Here is a 22,278-nt window from a genome sequence, read left to right as displayed (position 1 = left end):
CACTGGTGTGCCACACTGGGTGTACCACGCTGGATGTACCACGTTGAGTGTACTGGTGTGCTGCGCTGGCTGTACCATGCTGGATGTACCACATTGGATGCACTGGTATGCCACGCTGGGTGTACCACGTTGAGTGCACTGGTGTGCCGCACTGGATGTACCACATTGGGTGCACTGGTGTGCCGCTCTGGATGTACCACGTTGAGTGCACTGGTGTGCCGTGCTGGATGTACCACGTTGGATGCACTGGTGTGCCACTGTGAGTGTACCACGTTGAGTGCACTGGCGTGCTGCGCTGGGTTACCACGTTGGTGCACTGGTGTGCCACGCTGGATGTACCACATTGGATGCACTGGTGTGCCACTGTGAATGTACCACGTTGAGTGCACTGGTGTGCCGCGCTGGATGTACCACATTGGATGCACTGGTGTGCCACTGTGAGTGTACCACGTTGAGTGCACTGGTGTGCCGCGCTGGATGTACCACGTTGGATGCACTGGTGTGCCGCGCTGGATGTACCACGTTGGATGCACTGGTGTGCCGCTCTGGATGTACCACGTTGAGTGCACTGGTGTGCCGTGCTGGATGTACCACGTTGGATGCACTGGTGTGCCGTGCTCAGTGTACCACGTTGAGTGCACTGGTGTGCCGTGCTGGATGTACCACGTTGGATGCACTGGTGTGCCACTGTGGGTGTACCACGTTGAGTGCACTGGCGTGCCGCGCTGGATGTACCACATTGGGTGCACTGGTGTGCCGCGCTGGATGTACCACGTTGGATGCACTGGTGTGCCGCTCTGGATGTACCACGTTGAGTGCACTGGTGTGCCGTGCTGGATGTACCACATTGGGTGCACTGGTGTGCCGTGCTGGATGTACCACGTTGGATGCGCTGGTGTGCCACTGTGGGTGTACTACGTTGGATGCGCTGGTGTGCCGCACTGGGTGTACCACGCTGGATGTACCACGTTGAGTGTACTGGTGTGCTGCGCTGGGTGTACCATGCTGGATGTACCACATTGGATGCACTGGTGTGCCGCACTGGGTGTACCACGTTGGGTGCACTGGTTTGCCGTGCTGGATGTACCACGTTGGGTGCAATGGTGTGCCGTGCTGGATGTACCACGTTGAGTGCACTGGTGTGCCGTGCTGGATGTACCACGTTGGATGCACTGGTGTGCCACTGTGAGTGTACCACGTTGAGTGCACTGGCGTGCTGCGCTGGGTTACCACGTTGGTGCACTGGTGTGCCACGCTGGATGTACCACATTGGATGCACTGGTGTGCCACTGTGAGTGTACCACGTTGAGTGCACTGGCGTGCCGCGCTGGATGTACCACATTGGGTGCACTGGTGTGCCACTGTGAGTGTACCACGTTGAGTGCACTGGTGTGCCACTCTGGATGTACCACGTTGAGTGCACTGGTGTGCCGTGCTGGATGTACCACGTTGGATGCACTGGTGTGCCGTGCTCAGTGTACCACGTTGAGTGCACTGGTGTGCCGTGCTGGATGTACCACGTTGGATGCACTGGTGTGCCACTGTGGGTGTACCACGTTGAGTGCACTGGCGTGCCGCACTGGATGTACCACATTGAGTGCACTGGTGTGCCGCGCTGGATGTACCACGTTGGATACACTGGTGTGCCGCTCTGGATGTACCATGTTGAGTGCACTGGTGTGCCGTGCTGGATGTACCACATTGGGTGCACTGGTGTGCCGTGCTGGATGTACCACGTTGGATGCGCTGGTGTGCCACTGTGGGTGTACCACGTTGGGTGCACTGGTGTGCTGCACTGGGTGTACCACGCTGGATGTACCACGTTGAGTGTACTGGTGTGCTGCGCTGGGTGTACCATGCTGGATGTACCACATTGGATGCACTGGTGTGCCGCACTGGGTGTACCACGTTGGGTGCACTGGTTTGCCGTGCTGGATGTACCACGTTGGGTGCAATGGTGTGCTGCGCTGGGTGTACCATGTTGGGTGCACTGGTGTGCCACGCTGGTGTACCTTGTTGGGTGCACTGGTGTGCCGCACTGGGTGTACCACGCTGGGTGTACCACGTTGAGTGCACTGGTGTGCCGCGCTGGATGTACCACGTTGGATGCACTGGTGTGCCGTGCTCAGTGTACCACGTTGGGTGCACTGGTGTGCCACTGTGGGTGTACCACGTTGAGTGCACTGGTGTGCCGCACTGGATGTACCACGTTGGATGCACTGGTGTGCCGTGCTCGGTGTACCACGTTGGGTGCATTGGTGTGCCGCACTGGGTGTACCACGTTGGGTGCACTGGTGTGCCGTGCTGGATGTACCACGTTGGATGCACTGGTGTGCCGTGCTCAGTGTACCACGTTGAGTGCACTGGTGTGCCGTGCTGGATGTACCACGTTGGATGCACTGGTGTGCCACTGTGGGTGTACCACGTTGAGTGCACTGGCGTGCCGCACTGGATGTCCCACAGTGGGTGCACTGGTGTGCCGCGCTGGATGCACTGGTGTGCCGCTCTGGATGTACCACGTTGAGTGCACTGGTGTGCCGTGCTGGATGTACCACATTGGGTGCACTGGTGTGCCGTGCTGGATGTACCACGTTGGATGCGCTGGTGTGCCACTGTGGGTGTACCACGTTGGGTGCACTGGTGTGCCGCACTGGGTGTACCACGCTGGATGTACCACGTTGAGTGTACTGGTGTGCTGCGCTGGGTGTACCATGCTGGATGTACCACGTTGGGTGCACTGGTTTGCCGTGCTGGATGTACCACGTTGGGTGCAATGGTGTGCTGCGCTGGGTGTACCATGTTGGGTGCACTGGTGTGCCACGCTGGTGTACCTTGTTGGGTGCACTGGTGTGCCGCACTGGGTGTACCACGCTGGGTGTACCACGTTGAGTGCACTGGTGTGCCGCGCTGGATGTACCACGTTGGATGCACTGGTGTGCCGTGCTCAGTGTACCACGTTGGGTGCACTGGTGTGCCACTGTGGGTGTACCACGTTGAGTGCACTGGTGTGTCGCACTGGATGTACCACGTTGGATGCACTGGTGTGCCGTGCTCAGTGTACCACGTTGAGCGCACTGGTGTGCCGAGCTAGATGTACCACGTTGGATGCACTGGTGTGCCGCGCTCGGTGTACCACGTTGGGTGCATTGGTGTGCCGCACTGGGTGTACCACGTTGGGTGCACTGGTGTGCCGCACTGGGTGTACCACGTTGGGTGCACTGGTGTGCCGCGCTGGGTGTACCACGTTGGGTGCACGAGTGTGCCGCGCTGGGTGTACCACATTGGGTGCACTGGTGTGCCACGCTGGGTGTACCAAGTTGGGTGCAGTGGTGTGCCGCGCTGGGTGTACCACGTTGGGTGCACTGGTGTGCCTCGCTGGGTGTTCCACGTTGGGTGCACTGGTGTGCCGCTCTGGATGTACCACGTTGAGTGCACTGGTGTGCCGTGCTGGATGTACCACGTTGGATGCACTGGTGTGCCGTGCTCAGTGTACCACGTTGAGTGCACTGGTGTGCCGTGCTGGATGTACCACGTTGGATGCACTGGTGTGCCACTGTGGGTGTACCACGTTGAGTGCACTGGCGTGCCGCGCTGGATGTACCACATTGGGTGCACTGGTGTGCCGCGCTGGATGTACCACGTTGGATGCACTGGTGTGCCGCTCTGGATGTACCACGTTGAGTGCACTGGTGTGCCGTGCTGGATGTACCACATTGGGTGCACTGGTGTGCCGTGCTGGATGTACCACGTTGGATGCGCTGGTGTGCCACTGTGGGTGTACCACGTTGGGTGCACTGGTGTGCCGCACTGGGTGTACCACGCTGGATGTACCACGTTGAGTGTACTGGTGTGCTGCGCTGGGTGTACCACATTGGATGCACTGGTGTGCCGCACTGGGTGTACCACGTTGGGTGCACTGGTTTGCCACGCTGGATGTACCACGTTGGGTGCAATGGTGTGCCGCGCTGGGTGTACCACGTTGGGAGCACTGGTGTGCCACGCTGGTTGTACCCCGTTGAGTGTACTGGTGTGCTGTGCTGGCTGTACCATGCTGGATGTACCACATTGGATGCACTGGTGTGCCGCTCTGGGTGTACCACGTTGAGTGCACTGGCGTGGCTGGGTTACCACATTGGGTGCACTGGTGTGCCGCACTGGATGTACCACGTTGGATGCACTGGTGTGCCACTCTGGGTGTACCACGTTGAGTGCACTGGTGTGCCGCGCTGGATGTACCACGTTGGATGCACTGGTGTGCCGTGCGCAGTGTACCACGTTGGGTGCACTGGTGTGCCACTGTGGGTGTTTCACGTTGAGTGCACTGGTGTGCCGTGCTGGATATACCACGTTGGATGCACTGGTGTGCCGCGCTGGGTGTACCACGTTGGGTGCACTGGTGTGCTGCACTGGGTGTACCATGCTGGGTGTACCACATTGGATGCATTGGTGTGCCGCGCTGGGTGTACCACGCTGGATGTACCACATTGGATGCACTGGTGTGCCGCTCTGGGTGTACCATGTTGGGTGCACTGGTTTGCCGTGCTGGATGTACCACGTTGGATGCACTGGTGTGCCGCGCTCGGTGTACCACATTGGGTGCACTGGTGTGCCGCGCTGGGTGTACCACGTTGGGTGCACTGGTGTGCTGCATTGGGTGTACCATGCTGGGTGTACCACATTGGATGCATTGGTGTGCCGCGCTGGGTGGACCACGCTGGATGTACCACATTGGATGCACTGGTGTGCCGCGCTGGGTGTACCACGTTGGGTGCACTGGTTTGCCGCGCTGGATGTACCACGTTGGGTGCAATGGTGTGCCACACTGGGTGTACCACGTTGGGAGCACTGGTGTGCCACGCTGGTGTACCTTGTTGGGTGCACTGGTGTGCCGCACTGTGTGTACCACGTTGAGTGTACTGGTGTGCTATGCTGGATGTACCATGCTGGATGTACCACATTGGATGCACTGGTGTGCCGCTCTGGGTGTACCACGTTGAGTGCACTGGCGTGGCTGGGTTACCACATTGGGTGCACTGGAGTGCCGCGCTGGATGTACCACGTTGGGTGCACTGGCGTGCCACTGTGGGTGTATCACGTTGAGTGCACTGGTGTGCCGTGCTGGATGTACCACGTTGGATGCACTGGTGTGCCGCGTTCGGTGTACCACATTGGGTGCACTGGTGTGCCGCGCTGGGTGTACCACGTTGGGTGAACTGGTGTGCTGCACTGGGTGTACCATGCTGGGTGTACCACATTGGATGCATTGGTGTGCCGCGCTGGGTGTACCACGCTGGATGTACCACATTGGATGCACTGGTGTGCCGCTCTGGGAGTACCACGTTGAGTGCACTGGCGTGCTGCGCTGGGTTACCATGTTGGGTGCGCTGGTGTACCACGTTGGGTGCACTGGTGTGCCGCACTGGATGTACCACGTTGGATGCACTGGTGTGCCACTGTGGGTGTACCACGTTGAGTGCACTGATGTGCCACGCTGGATGTACCACGTTGGATGCACTGGTGTGCCGCGCTCAGTGTACCACATTGGGTGCACCGGTGTGCCGCTCTGGGTGTACCACATTGGGTGCACTGGTGTGCCGCGCTGGGTGTACCATGTTGGGTGCAGTAGTGTACCACGCTGGGTGTACCACGTTGGGTGCACTGGTGTGCCACGCTGGTTGTACCACATTGAGTGGGTCAGGTGTACCACGTTGGGTGCACTGGTGTACCATGCTGGGTGTGCCACTGTGGGTGTACCACGTTGAGTGCACTGGTGTTCCGTGCTGGGTGTACAACGTTGGGTGCACTGGTGTGCCGCACTGGATGTACCACGTTGGATGCACTGGTGTGCCGTGCTCGGTGTACCACGTTGGGTGCATTGGTGTGCCGCACTGGGTGTACCACGTTGGGTGCACTGGTGTGCCGTGCTGGATGTACCACGTTGGATGCACTGGTGTGCCGTGCTCAGTGTACCACGTTGAGTGCACTGGTGTGCCGTGCTGGATGTACCACGTTGGATGCACTGGTGTGCCACTGTGGGTGTACCACGTTGAGTGCACTGGCGTGCCGCACTGGATGTCCCACAGTGGGTGCACTGGTGTGCCGCGCTGGATGCACTGGTGTGCCGCTCTGGATGTACCACGTTGAGTGCACTGGTGTGCCGTGCTGGATGTACCACATTGGGTGCACTGGTGTGCCGTGCTGGATGTACCACGTTGGATGCGCTGGTGTGCCACTGTGGGTGTACCACGTTGGGTGCACTGGTGTGCCGCACTGGGTGTACCACGCTGGATGTACCACGTTGAGTGTACTGGTGTGCTGCGCTGGGTGTACCATGCTGGATGTACCACGTTGGGTGCACTGGTTTGCCGTGCTGGATGTACCACGTTGGGTGCAATGGTGTGCTGCGCTGGGTGTACCATGTTGGGTGCACTGGTGTGCCACGCTGGTGTACCTTGTTGGGTGCACTGGTGTGCCGCACTGGGTGTACCACGCTGGGTGTACCACGTTGAGTGCACTGGTGTGCCGCGCTGGATGTACCACGTTGGATGCACTGGTGTGCCGTGCTCAGTGTACCACGTTGGGTGCACTGGTGTGCCACTGTGGGTGTACCACGTTGAGTGCACTGGTGTGTCGCACTGGATGTACCACGTTGGATGCACTGGTGTGCCGTGCTCAGTGTACCACGTTGAGCGCACTGGTGTGCCGAGCTAGATGTACCACGTTGGATGCACTGGTGTGCCGCGCTCGGTGTACCACGTTGGGTGCATTGGTGTGCCGCACTGGGTGTACCACGTTGGGTGCACTGGTGTGCCGCACTGGGTGTACCACGTTGGGTGCACTGGTGTGCCGCGCTGGGTGTACCACGTTGGGTGCACGAGTGTGCCGCGCTGGGTGTACCACATTGGGTGCACTGGTGTGCCACGCTGGGTGTACCAAGTTGGGTGCAGTGGTGTGCCGCGCTGGGTGTACCACGTTGGGTGCACTGGTGTGCCTCGCTGGGTGTTCCACGTTGGGTGCACTGGTGTGCCGCTCTGGATGTACCACGTTGAGTGCACTGGTGTGCCGTGCTGGATGTACCACGTTGGATGCACTGGTGTGCCGTGCTCAGTGTACCACGTTGAGTGCACTGGTGTGCCGTGCTGGATGTACCACGTTGGATGCACTGGTGTGCCACTGTGGGTGTACCACGTTGAGTGCACTGGCGTGCCGCGCTGGATGTACCACATTGGGTGCACTGGTGTGCCGCGCTGGATGTACCACGTTGGATGCACTGGTGTGCCGCTCTGGATGTACCACGTTGAGTGCACTGGTGTGCCGTGCTGGATGTACCACATTGGGTGCACTGGTGTGCCGTGCTGGATGTACCACGTTGGATGCGCTGGTGTGCCACTGTGGGTGTACCACGTTGGGTGCACTGGTGTGCCGCACTGGGTGTACCACGCTGGATGTACCACGTTGAGTGTACTGGTGTGCTGCGCTGGGTGTACCATGCTGGATGTACCACATTGGATGCACTGGTGTGCCGCACTGGGTGTACCACGTTGGGTGCACTGGTTTGCCACGCTGGATGTACCACGTTGGGTGCAATGGTGTGCCGCGCTGGGTGTACCACGTTGGGAGCACTGGTGTGCCACGCTGGTTGTACCCCGTTGAGTGTACTGGTGTGCTGTGCTGGCTGTACCATGCTGGATGTACCACATTGGATGCACTGGTGTGCCGCTCTGGGTGTACCACGTTGAGTGCACTGGCGTGGCTGGGTTACCACATTGGGTGCACTGGTGTGCCGCACTGGATGTACCACGTTGGATGCACTGGTGTGCCACTCTGGGTGTACCACGTTGAGTGCACTGGTGTGCCGCGCTGGATGTACCACGTTGGATGCACTGGTGTGCCGTGCGCAGTGTACCACGTTGGGTGCACTGGTGTGCCACTGTGGGTGTTTCACGTTGAGTGCACTGGTGTGCCGTGCTGGATATACCACGTTGGATGCACTGGTGTGCCGCGCTGGGTGTACCACGTTGGGTGCACTGGTGTGCTGCACTGGGTGTACCATGCTGGGTGTACCACATTGGATGCATTGGTGTGCCGCGCTGGGTGTACCACGCTGGATGTACCACATTGGATGCACTGGTGTGCCGCTCTGGGTGTACCATGTTGGGTGCACTGGTTTGCCGTGCTGGATGTACCACGTTGGATGCACTGGTGTGCCGCGCTCGGTGTACCACATTGGGTGCACTGGTGTGCCGCGCTGGGTGTACCACGTTGGGTGCACTGGTGTGCTGCATTGGGTGTACCATGCTGGGTGTACCACATTGGATGCATTGGTGTGCCGCGCTGGGTGTACCACGCTGGATGTACCACATTGGATGCACTGGTGTGCCGCGCTGGGTGTACCACGTTGGGTGCACTGGTTTGCCGCGCTGGATGTACCACGTTGGGTGCAATGGTGTGCCACACTGGGTGTACCACGTTGGGAGCACTGGTGTGCCACGCTGGTGTACCTTGTTGGGTGCACTGGTGTGCCGCACTGTGTGTACCACGTTGAGTGTACTGGTGTGCTATGCTGGATGTACCATGCTGGATGTACCACATTGGATGCACTGGTGTGCCGCTCTGGGTGTACCACGTTGAGTGCACTGGCGTGGCTGGGTTACCACATTGGGTGCACTGGAGTGCCGCGCTGGATGTACCACGTTGGGTGCACTGGCGTGCCACTGTGGGTGTATCACGTTGAGTGCACTGGTGTGCCGTGCTGGATGTACCACGTTGGATGCACTGGTGTGCCGCGTTCGGTGTACCACATTGGGTGCACTGGTGTGCCGCGCTGGGTGTACCACGTTGGGTGAACTGGTGTGCTGCACTGGGTGTACCATGCTGGGTGTACCACATTGGATGCATTGGTGTGCCGCGCTGGGTGTACCACGCTGGATGTACCACATTGGATGCACTGGTGTGCCGCTCTGGGAGTACCACGTTGAGTGCACTGGCGTGCTGCGCTGGGTTACCATGTTGGGTGCGCTGGTGTACCACGTTGGGTGCACTGGTGTGCCGCACTGGATGTACCACGTTGGATGCACTGGTGTGCCACTGTGGGTGTACCACGTTGAGTGCACTGATGTGCCACGCTGGATGTACCACGTTGGATGCACTGGTGTGCCGCGCTCAGTGTACCACATTGGGTGCACCGGTGTGCCGCTCTGGGTGTACCACATTGGGTGCACTGGTGTGCCGCGCTGGGTGTACCATGTTGGGTGCAGTAGTGTACCACGCTGGGTGTACCACGTTGGGTGCACTGGTGTGCCACGCTGGTTGTACCACATTGAGTGGGTCAGGTGTACCACGTTGGGTGCACTGGTGTACCATGCTGGGTGTGCCACTGTGGGTGTACCACGTTGAGTGCACTGGTGTTCCGTGCTGGGTGTACAACGTTGGGTGCACTGGTGTGCCACGCTGGGTGTACCACGTTGGGTGCAGTAGTGTACCACGTTGGGTGCACTCGTGTGCCACGCTGGGTGTACCACGTTGGATGCACTGGTGTGCAGTAGTGTACCATGCTGGGTGTGCCACGTTGAGTGCACTGATGTGCCACGCTGGATGTACCACGTTGGATGCACTGGTGTGCCGCGCTCAGTGTACCACATTGGGTGCACCGGTGTGCCGCTCTGGGTGTACCACATTGGGTGCACTGGTGTGCCGCGCTGGGTGTACCACGTTGGGTGCACTGATGTGCCGCGCTGGGTGTACCATGTTGGGTGCAGTAGTGTACCACGCTGAGTGTACCACGTTGGGTGCACTGGTGTGCCACGCTGGTTGTACCACATTGAGTGGGTCAGGTGTACCACGTTGGGTGCACTGGTGTACCATGCTGGGTGTGCCACTGTGGGTGTACCACGTTGAGTGCACTGGTGTTCCGTGCTGGGTGTACAACGTTGGGTGCACTGGTGTGCCACGCTGGGTGTACCACGTTGGGTGCAGTAGTGTACCACGTTGGGTGCACTCGTGTGCCACGCTGGGTGTACCACGTTGGATGCACTGGTGTGCAGTAGTGTACCACGCTGGGTGTACCACGTTGGGTGCACTGGTGTGCCGCGCTGGGTGTACCACGTTGAGTGCACTGGTGTGCCGCGTTGGATGTACCACGTTGGGTGCACTCGTGTGCCACGCTGGGTGTACCACGTTGGATGCACTGGTGTGCAGTAGTGTACCACGCTGGGTGTACCACGTTGGGTGCACTGGTGTGCCACGCTGGATGTACCACGTTGAGTGCACTGGTGTGCCGCGTTGGATGTACCACGGATGCACTGGTGTGCAGTAGTGTACCACGCTGGGTGTACCACGTTGGGTGCACTGGTGTGCCACGCTGGGTGTATCACATTGAGTGGGTCAGGTGTACCACGTTGGGTGCACTGGTGTACCATGGTGGGTGTACCACATTGGGTGCACTGGTGTGCCACTGTGGGTGTACCACGTTCAGTGCACTGGTGTACCGCGCTGGGTGTACCTCGTTGAGTGCGTCAGGTGTACCACGTTGGGTGCACTGGTGTACCATGCTGGGTGTGCCACTTTGGGTGTACCACGTTGAGTGCACTGGTGTTCCGTGCTGGGTGTACAACGTTGGGTGCACTGGTGTGCCACGCTGGGTGTACCATGTTGGGTGCAGTAGTGTACCACGTTGGGTGCACTCGTGTGCCACGCTGGGTGTACCACGTTGGATGCACTGGTGTGCAGTAGTGTACCACGCTGGGTGTACCACGTTGGGTGCACTGGTGTGCCGCGCTGGGTGTACCATGTTGAGTGCACTGGTGTGCCGCGTTGGATGTACCACGTTGGGTGCACTCGTGTGCCACGCTGGGTGTACCACGTTGGATGCACTGGTGTGCAGTAGTGTACCACGCTGGGTGTACCACGTTGGGTGCACTGGTGTGCCACGCTGGGTGTACCACGTTGAGTGCACTGGTGTGCCGCGTTGGATGTACCACGGATGCACTGGTGTGCAGTAGTGTACCACGCTGGGTGTACCACGTTGGGTGCACTGGTGTGCCACGCTGGGTGTATCACATTGAGTGGGTCAGGTGTACCACGTTGGGTGCACTGGTGTACCATGGTGGGTGTACCACATTGGGTGCACTGGTGTGCCACTGTGGGTGTACCACGTTCAGTGCACTGGTGTACCGCGCTGGGTGTACCTCGTTGAGTGCGTCAGGTGTACCACGTTGGGTGCACTGGTGTACCACGTTGGGTGCACTTGTGTACCACGTTGGGTGCACTGGTGTAACACGCTGGGTGTACCACGTTGGGTGCACTGGTGTGCTGCGCTGGGTGTACCTCGTTTAGTGCGTCAGGTGTACCAAGTTGGGTGCACTGGTGTACCACGCTGGGTGTACCACGTTGGGTGCACTGGTGTACCACGCTGGGTGCACTGGTGTACCATGGTGGGTGTACCACGTTGGGTGCACTAGTGTGCCACTGTGGGTGTACCACGTTGAGTGCACTGGTATACCGCGCCGGGTGTACCTCATTGAGTGCGTCAGGTGTACCACGTTGGGTGCACTTGTGTACCACGTTGGGTGCACTGGTGTACCACGCTGGGTGTACCACGTTGGGTGCACTGGTGTACCACGCTGGGTGTACCACGTTGGGTGCACTGGTGTACCACGTTGGGTGCACTGGTGTACCATGGTGGGTGTACCACGTTGGGTGCACTAGTGTGCCACTGTGGGTGTACCACGTTGAGTGCACTGGTGTACCGCGCCGGGTGTACCTCATTGAGTGCGTCAGGTGTACCACATTGGGTGCACTTGTGTACCACGTTGGGTGCACTGGTGTACCACGCTGGGTGTACCACGTTGGGTGCACTGGTGTACCACGCTGGGTGTACCATGTTGGGTGCACTGGTGTACCACGTTGGGTGCACTGGTGTGCAGTATTTCGGGGTACATAAAAAGCTCTCCTGCTCTGTGTAAGGCCCCCAGTATAACATGGTGTTCTCTTGTGGTCTCTCGCTGTCAGACCCCATTGACCCCACCGTGCATCGTCTTTTCTCTGTCCTGCAGAGATCCCATAGATGTCACTTATCAGCCCTGCAGGGTCTGAGCCTTCGAGAAGGGATCATTTCCTGTACAGTGGTAGAGGACCCTCAGCAGCCATTTTGGCCTTGCTGTGACTTGTAGTTCCATAGCGTCTTCCCTTTCATTGATTCGCGTCGCTCTCACCTTCTATATTACAGGCAAAGCGATACACCGAAGAGAAAAGTGGAGACGCCGTCCCTGAGCCGCACCGCGTCCTCCGACTCCACCGATTCTGGTGGGTTTTATAATTAGTGGGGTTTATTACTAACGAGCCTTGTCCTAATTAGGGGTTAATCATTGCCTCTGTGTCATCCGCAGGCCTGTGTATGGATTACCTCAGCCCCCTGGACCCGGATTTGCCCCCAGAAGTGTAAGTCTCCCCGTTTTCTATCTCAGTTGTCGGACCCCTCACTTGGGAGTTTTATCTCTTATGGATCTTATTCCCTGACATGAAGCAGAGACTTTGTAAATCCTCTGTCCGTGCTGTGCCGCCCGTCGTCCTCGGTGCGCAGGAATGTGCGGCGACATCTGGCGGCCAGGACTCTGCGGATACAATCCGGCATGGATCAACCCCATCTCGCATTACACCCGCATGATGCATGAACGCCCCCGTAACCCAGGAGTGGCAGCAGCGTGGCTCTGAAGCCGCAGTCAGGGTGGTGGGCGATGTTCACACCAGTGTAGTTTCCTTCTGGATAACACAGACAGCCGACATGGAAGCCAGTCCTGTACTAGAAAATGTATGGTTCTCTATCTAGAGCAGAACTACAACTCCCAGCATATCAATAAAGGTTATTCGACGTGTGACAGACTTGGCGATAAAGTTTATTGAAGAAAGAGTTGGCCGTGTTCAGGCTTTAGGCCTACACTGATACAAACAGTGGCACGGTTGCCCATAGCAACCAATAAGATTGAATGTTTAATTTACAACCTGCCCTAAAAAAAAATGAAAGCTGTAATTTGATTGGTTGTTATTGCGGACATGTTTTTATCTTAGGCTTCTTTCACACTAGCGTTGGAATCTCCCCGTCGCAATGCGTCGAGGGGAGATTCCGACGCTAGCGTTTAACGCATTGCACAATGGAGGCAGCGGATGCATTTCTCCAGCGCATCCGCTGCCCCATTGTAAGGTGCGGGGAGGTGGGGGCGGAGTTCTGGCCGCGCATGCGTGGTCGAAAAAAGGGGTCCGTCAGGAGCAAAAAACGTTACATGTAGCGTTTTTTGCTCCCGACGGTCCGCCGAAGCACGACGCATCCGTGTGGCAATCCGTCGCAAATGCGTCGTCAATGCAAGTCTATGGGGAAAAAACGCATCCTGCAAGCACTTTTGCAGGATGCGTTTTTTTCTGCAAAACGACGCATTGTGACGGATTGCAGAAAACGCTAGTGTGAAAGTAGCCTTACTCGTTTTCACAAAGTTCATGATGTGATATTAACTGCAAACAATCAGTAAATGGGGGAATCGGTGGGGGGCACTTACTTTATGGCGTCAGTACCTGTGACAGGTGCAGTTTGTTGACAAAGATGTCAGATATGATGAAGAAATAACAGTATGGCCGCCTCCCCCCCCACGTGTGGGTATAATGTCCGCCCTAATTGGGGTCAGTCTGGTGTTCCGGGCACCTGTTGGCACTTCACATAAAGTCTACATAAAAGCGGGCTCATTTCTGCCCCATAAAGGACAGCTGCTGGGTTTCCTGTGCCTCTGACCCCTGCCCCCGCCATTACAGCCCTCTCATTACGCTCTGTGGTGGTCTCTGCACATTATACATGGACTCCAGATTGCACAATAGCTTTGCTCCCCTGAAGTGTGGGGGGTAAATGAAGGATGGGGGGTTGATATCCCAGATCTGGCAGGAAGAAAGAGCAGAGAATGGGTTAATGGCGACCTGCAGTAATCTGGGGGGGACACGTCTGTAGAATAAGGTAATTGGATGGTGGCTGCCCCCCATCTGCCCGGTCTGCTCCATCTGCGCGCACACGCACCTGCCCCCGCTGTCCTGTAATGAATGGAGGCTTTTCAGATGCCACACTTATCAGACAGCTGCCGACCTGACGCCTGCTGACAAAAGGCGGACATTTACATACAGGTGGAGGGGGCTGCCCGGCCATAGAGAGAGGAGGAGGGGGCTGTCCGGCCATAGAGAGGAAGGAGGAGGGGGCCGGGACAAACATCGCCTTTTGTTGGGTGACTGGGTGTATAATGTTTATTCCTGAGGTCATGTGACCACGGCGTATACCGTCTACACGCACTGTATATACCCCACATACATACAACGCCCATGTACCCCGCCCTACACCTGCACAGGACGGCGGCTCCATGGCTGCCGCTTTCTAATTTTCTCCTGAACAATGAGTATGACGTGTGGTTACTGATGGCGTGCCACTGACACCCTCCACTGCCCCATACAGTGCCATCGTAAGAATGGCTGGCGTTAACCCTTTCTGGGTCCATTGCAGATCTTGAACTTTCTTCACCCCAGATTTTATTTTTGTTACTTGCTTGTATAGCGCCATTAATGCCACAACACGTTACAGACATTGTCGGCACTGTCCCCATTGGGGCTCACAATCTAGAACCCCCTGTCAGTAGGAAGAAACCTGATTTCACAGAGGAAACCCACAGAACATACCAGCTCCTTGCAGATGTTCTCCTTGGTGGAGCTGGAACCCAGGAGCCCAACGTTGCAAAGAAACAGTGCTAACCACTGAGCCACCGTGCTGCCCATAATGTGACACGTGCCTACGATAACCGACGCTCCGTCCTTAATGGTGGCTCTGATTTCTTTTCTTCTCTGTTCTTGCAGTTGTAAAGCACCGATCAGAAGACAGTCCTTACCGGTAAGTGTCCCCTGGTTATGGCAGCGGTCACACACAGCGTGTATACCCTATATATACTCTATGGTGGGGGAGCGGCGGACTGATCTGTAAATACCACAGCCTGCCATCTTCTGACCCCTTGATGGTCTGTATATCAGGAGATAGTCTCGTCTCCTGTCCTGGGCTATGTGCATGTGTGTAGTTCACGGCTATCATCATCCTCACCCCATGTTTCTGCATTGTATAGGTGACGCTCCTCCATGGAAGCCCAGTCCTAAGAAAACTCTACAGCACATCAGACCTGGACGTGACCAGTCCTAGGGAAGGACAGCCTGCAGCCAAAGACAACAAGGAGAATGTAAGTCCATGGGATCATGGGCAGCACAGGTGGCTCAGTGGTTAGCACTGTCACTTTGCAACATTGGGGGTTCTGTGGGAGGGAGTGGGAGGAGGGGGCACATAGATCTTTATTTTAAACACACTTATTCATATCTTCTCTACAGCAAACGCTGCTGCAGAGAAGATATGAATCGCGGCTTCAGCACCATGTGGGGGGGACAGCGCTTACTGTAGCGCTATCTCCTGCACAGCACACGGACTGCACATGGACAACGTCCGTGTGCGGTACGTGCTTTACACGGACCCATTGACTTTAATGGGTCCGTGTAATACGTGCGCTCCCACGAACACTGACATGTCTTCGTGTTTGGCACGGAGACACGGTCCGCAAAAAAACAATGACATCTGCACAGATGCATTGATTTTAATGTGTCTACAAGGTGTCAGTGGCTACGGTACGTGAGGAAACTGTCACCTCACGTACTGGAGACACTGACGTGTGAAACCGGCCTAAGGACGACTGTCAGGAGTTTGTATTAGTTTCCTCCCTCACACAAAAGACATTCTGATGGGGAAATTAGATTGTGTGCCCCAATGGGGACAGCGATGATGTCTATGGAATACGATAGGGCCACATAATAAACATCTAATAAATAATGGATGCGACCTCTGACGATATTGTATCCCTCCTTAATCCATCACCCTGACTGTACTATAACAACCCTCTATAAATCTCAGCTTTTGACACTTTATTTTTAATATTTTGTTCCCTCTCGTGCAGGAAGTCTTGTTCAAGAGGCCGTTCTTGTGTCCGGTGTCAAGGACTCGTTTACGTAGCCATCAGACCTTCAAGTCAAGACCTAACTCTGCCCCCTCTCTCATGGTGAGTGTCAAGCTGTAGACCTACCCAGCAGGGGGCGCCACCACTTATGACTAGAGATGGCGTAAATCTGGACCTGGTCCAGCAGGGGTATCAGTAATAAGCGGCATTCTTACGGGGGTCATGAGCCGGCCTGGCACGACGACGTCACATTTACGTCACGCTCCATCAATGATGTCACACAAGGCCAGCTAATCAGAAGAGGGGCCGCAAATGCCATCACCTTAGACGGGGTGAGCACCTACTGATGTGGCTGCTGTAACGAAGTGGAATGTTCATACATAAGGCAATAAATCCTTATATCACAATGAATATATAAGAACGCAGAAGATGGTGCATTATAAAGATGAAAGAAAATAAAAAGCTAAAATAGTCGCCTAATAATCCAGCGCTGCGGTGGTCCCACATTACTAAGTGTCTACCTCACATGAAAGGAATATATATCGTGTGGTAGTATGCATGCGCTGAATTATCGCTCCCCTTCCAGTTCTCCCCGGAGAGAATCCAGTATGGCTTGGATTCTGAGAGCCCGGTCCGGTTACGCAAATCCTCCCTGACCTTCTCTCTGAAAGACGATGATGAAGATGATGATGGCTTCATGGAGATCATGGATGACGATGACGTGAAGGTGCGTCCGCCGTAACCAGCGGGACCCTTCCTTAATACTCGTCTCTTTATTCATCTGCTGTATCCTCCTTATTTTCAGGGGGAACCAAATCTTCCCACCGGTATGGAGAATCTTCTGTGCGCACCCTTGAAGGAGGAGACGCGTGATGTGGTACGCTGTGGGTCCTCTCTGTAGGGATCCATGTGACGGGCGTCTGGGCTGCTCCCATCCGCTGACCTCTCGCTTCCCTTCATCTCTTAGGATCTGGTTATAAGAAGCAAATGTCGCCGCCTCTTCCGCTCACCGTCCATGCCGAGCACCATCATACGACCAGTCCTGAAACGCATGGACAGACCGGACGATGGCGACACTCCGGTAAAACCTAAGCGGCATAAGAACGTGGCGGCGGTCTGTGTGGCCAAGGAGGAGCCTGAACCGGTGGAGCCCGTGAGTACAGAGACCCCGTCTTATAGCAATCTCTCCGTCATACGGACCCGTCTGTAGATAACTCAGCCCTGAATGTTCTCCTTCCATATCAGAAAATGAAGCTCGGACGATCCAAGTCACTTTGTGTGGAAACGGTTGAGAAGATTTTAGATAACGATCAAGGAGATTTAATTGGTGACTCCTCGAAGGTAAGACGACAGAAATAAGTCATCTGGTAATACTCTGCCTCCGTCATGTCACCCTATATACGGGTAGTATGTGTATATAGCCCGGTGTGAACCTGGCAGGGACGGGGTGCAATTCCCATGAATGATGGTGGATTGGACACTACGTATAATCATATATTAGATGTACAGATATTTGTACCTTTCTATTTTATAGACATATTTATTGAAGACGGTGGACGGTCAGCACCAGGACCTCAAGTACATCACCCCTGAAATGGTAAGTGTGGCCCCAGCATGCGGCTCCTGCGCTGTACTACTTTCCCCCGCGCAGACCTTATAATGGGACCTCCCGCGCTGTACTACGTACCCCCGCCCAGACCCTATAATGGGACCTCCCGCGCTGTACTATATACCCCCGCGCAGACCCTATAATGGGACCTCCCGCTCTGTACCACGTACTCCCGTGCAGACCCTATAATGGGACCTCCCGCGCTGTACCACGTACCCCCGCGCAGACCTTATAATGGGACCTCCTGCGCTGTACTACATACCCCCGCGCAGACCCTATAATGGGACCTCCCGCGCTGTACCGCGTACCCCCGAGCAGACCATATAACGGGACCTCCCACGCTGTACCACGTACCCCCGCGCAGACCGTACAATGGGACCTCCTGCGCTGTACTACGTACCCCGCAAAGACCCTATAATGGGACCTCCCGCGCTGTACCACGTACCCCCGAGCAGAGCATATAATGGGACCTCCTGCGCTGTACTACTTTCCCCCGCGCAGACCTTATAATGGGACCTCCCGCGCTGTACTACGTACCCCCGCCCAGACCCTATAATGGGACCTCCCGCGCTGTACTACATACCCCCGCGCAGACCCTATAATGGGACCTCCCGCGCTGTACCACGTACTCCCGTGCAGACCCTATAATGGGACCTCCCGCGCTGTACCACGTACCCCCGCACAGACCTTATAATGGGACCTCCCATGCTGTAATACGTACCCCTACGCAGACCCTATAATGGGACCTCCCGCGCTGTACTACATACCCCCACGCAGACCCTATAATGGGACCTCCCGCGCTGTACTACATACCCCCACGCAGACCCTATAATGGGACCTCCCGCGCTGTACTACATATCCCCGCGCAGACCCTATAATGGAACCTCCCGCGCTGTACTACGTACCCCCGCGCAGACCTTATAATGGGACCTCCCGTGCTGTACTACGTACCCCCAATCAGACAGTATAATTGGACCTCTAGCGCCGTACTACGTACCCCCGAGCAGACCGTACAATGGGACCTCCCGCGCCGTACTACGTACCCCCAATTAGATGGTATAATTGGACCTCCCGCGCCGTACCACGTACCCCTGGGCAGACCGTATAATGGGACCTTCCACGCTGTACTACGTACCCCCGAGCAGACCATATAATGGGACCTCCTGCGCCGTACTATGTACCCCCCGAGCAGACCGTATGACTGGGTACATGTAATATGATGCAACCCTCCTGTTTGTTCCATCAGATGAATGACGTGCTGAATGGAAAATACACGCGTCAGATCGATCGCTGCATCGTTGTGGACTGCCGCTATCCGTACGAGTATGAAGGCGGACACATCAGGGTAAGGAGGAGCGGGATTGATGGAGGGATGTGAGGAATAATATAATATATATATATATATACACACACACACACACATCTGTGCTCACTGCATGGTTTCCTCCTTCCTGCAGGGAGCAGTGAATCTCCCAATGGAGCACGATGTGGAAGAATTCCTCCTGAAGACACCGATCGTGCCGAGCAGCGAGGATAAGAGAGTCATCATCATCTTCCACTGTGAATTTTCCTCAGAGAGAGGACCCCGCATGTACGTGTCCCCCCTCCTATATAAACAACTCTTTAATTGTTGTATAGAATTGTTATTTTACTGTTCCTTGTTACTCGGTAGGTGTCGCTTTGTCAGGAAGCAGGACAGGAGCAGCAATGAATACCCAAAACTACATTACCCCGAGCTTTACGTGCTGAAGGGAGGCTACAAAGAGTTCTTCCCCGGCTTCCAGGTGGGTGACGTCACTGCCCCGCTTCACAGTATACATGGTGGAGGCCATCTGTATACCGGTGGTCATCCTGGTGGGCCCTATAGTGAAGCCGATCCTTACACAGAACTGCAGGTCCGTGCCGGTGTCTGCTAGGCTCATGAGCTTTGGTCTCACCGTGCTCTCTTCTTCTTTTGCAGACGCTCTGCGAGCCTCAGGCTTATCGCTCCATGTATCACAAAGACTTTAAAGAAGACCTAAAACTCTTCCGTGCCAAGAGTCGGACATGGGGAGGCGACAGGAGCAAGCGGGAGATCTACAGGCAGCAGATGAAGTTGTGATGCCACAGCTTCTCCGGAAAGAGCCTCATCCCCTGGACGTAATCTGCTCCTGACTATCACAAGGCCGACACTGACGTTGGTCATCGGTTATGAAAGATCTTGGGGTAATCTCATATTTGGAGATCATTTGCTGGACCCACCATTGTGTAAGGGTAGGACTTCTCTGCTCGATCATGTCTCTACCACAAGGACTTCTCATGGAGTTGTGTATTCGTCGTATACGTGTGAATACTTGAAGTTGCACTTGCACTTTTTTTGAGTATTGTAAGATGGCGGCTGCCTCTTCCACTGCTCTGCGCGGTCAATCAAGCTCCACGCGTTCCCACCGCCCGTCTACGGGAGCCCTCACCTTCATCCTGCCCCGAGATATGGACTCTAGAGGAAGTTATTGTCCAGAGCTTTTTTTTTTTTACTATTTTATATAAAATTTTATATTTCTCCCTCCGCATTACTTTTGTGTTCTCGTTGTTTTGTATTACATGGGGGGAGGGGTTCTGTATCTTCCACATATCGTAATATATGGACATTATCCACAAAGACTGGAGCCGCGATCATGATTCTCATCCCCTGGAGAGAGGAGAAATACCTGCAGGTAACATGGCCAGCCCATAGATGAGGGCACACTGCAAAAAAAATGCCCAAAATATCTGCGGGTCCCAGCAGTCGGCCCCCGCTGGTCAGCACCATCTCACCAGAAGACCCCTCTCCTACAGCTCACAACATGGCCGCTACTGCACAAATGCAGAGGGAACTTCCACATATTTCACTTTTATTAATATGAATAATCCCCTTAGTGTTTACTTTTTTTCAAGATTTTATCATCTACAGCAAAATATTCTTTTTGTCATTTTCTTGTATTACATTTATTATTTTTATTCCTTATCTTTTTTTCCCCCAATTTACCATTCTGAAATAATCTGGTAATCTCCATCAGAAGTTGGTGAAACTATATATATATTTTTCCCGCCATTTTCTCGGTGTTTTTCCTCGTGGTTTGGTGTTTGGCTCTGTGTTCTTGTGGATATTGGTTGTTGTTGTTCGTGTTGCCCTGATTTCTATTGTTAAGTTATTGTCCCTGTGGCGGCCGCGTGCCGTGCCTCACACAGTCCTACGTACGGACCCTGCCGCCAGCTTTACATTTTCTTTTTTGATGCTTCTGTTCTTCATGTTGTTTGCACAATTTTTTTTCTTTTTTTTAAATTTTGCTGTAATAATGCGATTTTCTAACAATCTGCTCGTGAGGAGACTTGAGACATCAGATGATTAGCCGCCATCTTGGCCTGGTGCCGCCTCGCTCCTCCCGTCCATGCGCTTTATTATTTATTTTCTATTTTGCTATTTTCATTATGTCACAAATTCAGGGATAATAAAATTCTGATTGTTACACGGCGACTGAACGCGTGGTCTGTGATCCTGCGAGATTACGGGGGTGTCCAGGAACGGCGTATACGAGCGCTTCGTCGTGGCGGAACAGTCATGTGACCTCCTCTATGGCTTCTGATTGGGTGAGAGGGTAAAAAAGTGTGTGGAGATCAGCGGCGCTTGAGGGATTATACCCCGGCGTCCTCCCTATAAGGTGCAGGGATCAGTCTGGTTCCCTTTAACACTGAAAATGCCCTACACATGATTAAAGATGAAGCATTATGGGGACGCGGTCATGTTTGCTCATTTTCTGGTTTCCTGTCAGGATAGTCTGACCTATTCACACCTCACAGTCGGTGTAACGAGGTTATTTTCCCACAGAAATCCAATTAATGAGGCCATTTAGCTGCGCTTGCTAAGGACACCCTGCCTAGCAACCGGTGTTGTCATGCTGCATCCCCCATGTTGTGTGATTGCTCAGGCTGTGAGGACACAATGGGGGGCACATTGGACACAGGAAAGCAGGTCAGACACAGCTGGGGGGCACAGCAGCACTTCTCTGCTTGTGTGGAGAATTCCTCAAATTATGGTTCCCCGTCACTCTCGACCTCCAAGTCCTTCAGGTGCTCTGCCTCTTTCACGTGAGGCAGTATGGCCGCCAGAGCAGCTCTTCTGGGGTTAGTGATTACCACACAGACAATAACGCCACAGCCCGATACCTGTCCTAGGGTTCACAAGAGACATCTGCTATTAGATGTTTAAAAAAAATTATAATTTTTATTGAAAATATATTACAAATATAAAAAGGAGGGAAAAGCCTGAGCTACCACATAAAATGGGGCACAGTCCGTCTAGAGAAGTGCGAGAGGCTCAAAATGTCTCTATCCGGAGTATTCACAGCCAATGTTAAGCTAAGTGCAGTCTGTGGGATACACATCAACATGTCCCGGTATAAAGAGGACACCATGAGGGCATAATAACAATGACTTATAATCAGTCATAGACCGGTGTCCACATGTTGTGTGCGGCTGCACCCAACACAGGCGTTTCGCCAATCCTTTTTCCAAGGGGCGTTAACAAAAAGGGAAGAGAGGGCTCCTTAAATGTACAGTGGTAGCCAATGTGTGATTCCATATATTGGGTTAAGCACAGTTGTGCTGGAGGTAGGCGTCACATGAAGTGCTTGCCGGCCTCTCGTT

General features: G+C 55.1%; 1 protein-coding gene across 1 annotated transcript in view; it reads left to right on the top strand.

Annotated features, from left to right (window-relative positions):
• CDC25B (cell division cycle 25B) overlaps positions 1 to 21,101 on the top strand; it is a 23,203-nt gene extending 2,102 nt beyond the window's left edge. Inside the window, exons 2-15 of the mRNA XM_069745088.1 lie at positions 12,227 to 12,303; positions 12,387 to 12,438; positions 14,875 to 14,908; positions 15,135 to 15,245; positions 16,008 to 16,109; positions 16,594 to 16,734; positions 16,813 to 16,884; positions 16,975 to 17,160; positions 17,253 to 17,348; positions 17,542 to 17,604; positions 18,863 to 18,961; positions 19,074 to 19,207; positions 19,289 to 19,400; positions 19,577 to 21,101. Of these exons, the coding sequence (XP_069601189.1) occupies positions 12,227 to 12,303; positions 12,387 to 12,438; positions 14,875 to 14,908; positions 15,135 to 15,245; positions 16,008 to 16,109; positions 16,594 to 16,734; positions 16,813 to 16,884; positions 16,975 to 17,160; positions 17,253 to 17,348; positions 17,542 to 17,604; positions 18,863 to 18,961; positions 19,074 to 19,207; positions 19,289 to 19,400; positions 19,577 to 19,717 (1,420 nt within the window). The 3' untranslated portion in view covers positions 19,718 to 21,101. The remainder of the gene's footprint in view (positions 1 to 12,226; positions 12,304 to 12,386; positions 12,439 to 14,874; positions 14,909 to 15,134; positions 15,246 to 16,007; positions 16,110 to 16,593; positions 16,735 to 16,812; positions 16,885 to 16,974; positions 17,161 to 17,252; positions 17,349 to 17,541; positions 17,605 to 18,862; positions 18,962 to 19,073; positions 19,208 to 19,288; positions 19,401 to 19,576) is intronic.
• The last annotated feature ends 1,177 nt before the right edge of the window (positions 21,102 to 22,278 follow it).

This window comes from Ranitomeya imitator, chromosome 1 (assembly GCF_032444005.1).
Source record: "Ranitomeya imitator isolate aRanImi1 chromosome 1, aRanImi1.pri, whole genome shotgun sequence".
In the NCBI taxonomy this organism is placed as follows: Eukaryota; Metazoa; Chordata; class Amphibia; order Anura; family Dendrobatidae; genus Ranitomeya; species Ranitomeya imitator.
The sequence above is the reverse complement of the archived record's forward strand: the minus strand, read 5'-3'. Positions and strand labels throughout refer to the sequence as shown.